Here is a 2,480-nt window from a genome sequence, read left to right as displayed (position 1 = left end):
TTAGTATTCTTTGTTGTTATCTTACATAGGCTTTTCATGAGTCTAACCGTCTAATAGAATTTGATTGTATTTATTCTAGAAATGCTTCACTATTCGAATTAGAATGCAGTGCCATGATGGACCATATCACTCTTTGATAGACACGTCTACCTTCTAAAAGGTATTGTAATGTAAGTCACCTACATCGTCGGTAAATGGTGAATATCCTCACCAATTTTTTAAGCATGTAGACATTTATTCAATCACAATTTTCAAGTTTTTGACGTTTACTGTTCATTTTTAATATTAAGCAATGGAAAATAAAACACATAATTTCTTTGTTTACAAGATTAAATATAGACAATGATACATGCATGTTAGTACGAGCGTTCTGCTACTAACAAGACACCTTGTTGTAAAGTAAAATAAATATAACAAACACAATTCAGGCGTAAAAAGAATGTTAACTTTATTTTAACGTGAATCTCGAACCGTCTCGTTTACAAGCTCTCAGGAAAAAGAAAAAAGATCGAGAGAGAAGCAAAGAAATAAAAATTAAAATAGATTAGGTAACATTGAAAATTGCAATAATCTTTAATAATAATTAATATACAAGATAGTTAATAAATGAATGTTTGATCCCTACAATACTTCCCTACAAAATGCGGAGCCATTTAAAAATAAAAATGTTCATTTCGTTTGTTGAATGTTATTCGTCTCCGTTTTCTGAAGTGTTGGGTTGTTGGTTCCGATGTGGTTGACGTCGGTCTTTTTTCTTGTGTTGTTGCTGCTGTTTCTGGTGTTTCAGTAGATTTTGTGTCTGATGTTGCTGGTTGTGTTGTATCTGTTGTAGAAAGTTTGTTGTTCGTTGTCGAACTATTCTCGTTGTTTATTTGGTTTTGGTTGCCGAAGGTAATGATAAACAAGCTGGCTTTAATTGACACATTCTGAATATTTCCTGGTAACAATTCAATTTTAAAATATTTGTCGTTACGTTCAATCACTTTGAAAGGGCCTGTATATGGTGCTTCCAGTGGACGATATACTCGATCTACTCTCAACCACTACTGTTTGAAAGTTCATTTGGTACGTAAGCTTTTGGGGTAGAGTGATGTTGATTGTTAGTTGTTAGGTAGTCATTAAGTTTAAACATATCTTTTGCTAGTTGTTTGATTTGACTAGATGTTAGATCTTCATTTGAATCTGGAAATAAAAATTGACTGCTTTTGCTGGGGATATTTCGTTTTCATCTGGTATGTTTCTAAGTCTTAAAAGAACGACAGCTAATGCATCTAACCAGTTTTGTTTACGACAACTAATTGCTGTTTTCAAGGTACGATGTTGACGTTCTATTTTTCCATTGGCTTGTGAATGAAAACTTGTTGTAGTTCGTGAAATAATTCGCTCTCAAATTGTTTACCTCGGTTTGTTACAACATAAAGAGGGACACCGAATCGAGCAATCCAAATGTTCAAAAAAGTTGTAGCAACTGTTGAAGCTGATATTTCTGTCATTGGAGCTGCTTCGATCCAACCAGTTGTTCTGTCAATGCATGTGAGTAAATATCTGAATGGACTTGAATAGGTCTCATTTCCTTGCTTGACTGGTGGTAACACACCTACAATATCAATATGAACAGCCTCAAAACGTGCAGACGGTAAATTGAAAATGGTATCGTAGATTTCGTGTGTCGGTGAATTTTGTTTTGTTGACAGCTTAAACACTCTCTTGACCATGTTCTTATTCGTTTGTCTATATCTGGCCAAAAATATCTTGATTTGATTAATCGTATTGATGTTTTGATACCTGGATGTGAGAGGTTATGAAGACTGTCAAATATGGCTTTTCTCAAATTAACTGGAATATATGGTCTGGGGTATGATGTTGATACATCACAAAATATTTTTTTGTTATCGCCAATTGGATATTAGGGTGGAGCGAATTTATACATAAAAAAATTTTTTTCTTCTTTTTACTTTTCCTGGGGTTGGGAAATATGTCTTTTATCGAGTTATTTCAATGTGTAAATTTTGAATTTTATTGAACATTGTTTTGAGGTTCCTCTCGGCTGGAGACTGTTTATGAATTGCATTTCAAAAGTAAACAAAACAATATCATCAAATTAAACATGTTATTAACTCAAATAAATCATTTAAATCTTGAAAAACAAAACATTAGTGTTTACTAGTTCACATCAAAGACTTAAATAATGAAGTGTTTTTTAGTTTCAAATTTTGGTATATCATTTTGAGATGCAAGTTTAGTACGAATAAAGCCATCTCTTGCTTTTTCTCCACAAACTGAAAGTGACGCTTCTGTAACTAATTTTATCATTCTTTCTACTGCCTGAGTATGGCAAGGCAACTTCAAAAATTCAATGTTATTAGGAATATCCATTATCATCTGTTCTAAAGCTTCAGTTGTGATATCTTTTGTAAGGGGTGGCTCTGTGATCTCGGTTGCATGCCAATCGATCATGTCGTAATAGTGATCGCATCAAA

At 33.1% G+C, this 2,480-nt stretch overlaps 1 protein-coding gene across 1 annotated transcript in view; it reads right to left on the bottom strand.

Annotated features, from left to right (window-relative positions):
* Positions 1–2,181: 2,181 nt before the first annotated feature.
* The window catches only part of HELRODRAFT_165085 (hypothetical protein), a gene marked incomplete at both ends in the record, with an annotated part of 1,834 nt that continues 1,535 nt past the window's right edge, over positions 2,182–2,480 (bottom strand). Inside the window, one exon of the mRNA XM_009030976.1 lies at positions 2,182–2,393. Within this exon, the coding sequence (XP_009029224.1) occupies positions 2,182–2,393 (212 nt within the window). The remainder of the gene's footprint in view (positions 2,394–2,480) is intronic.

This window comes from Helobdella robusta (assembly GCF_000326865.2).
Source record: "Helobdella robusta unplaced genomic scaffold HELROscaffold_7, whole genome shotgun sequence".
NCBI lineage: Eukaryota > Metazoa > Annelida > Clitellata > Rhynchobdellida > Glossiphoniidae > Helobdella > Helobdella robusta.
This window is presented reverse-complemented; position numbering and strand designations above follow the sequence as displayed.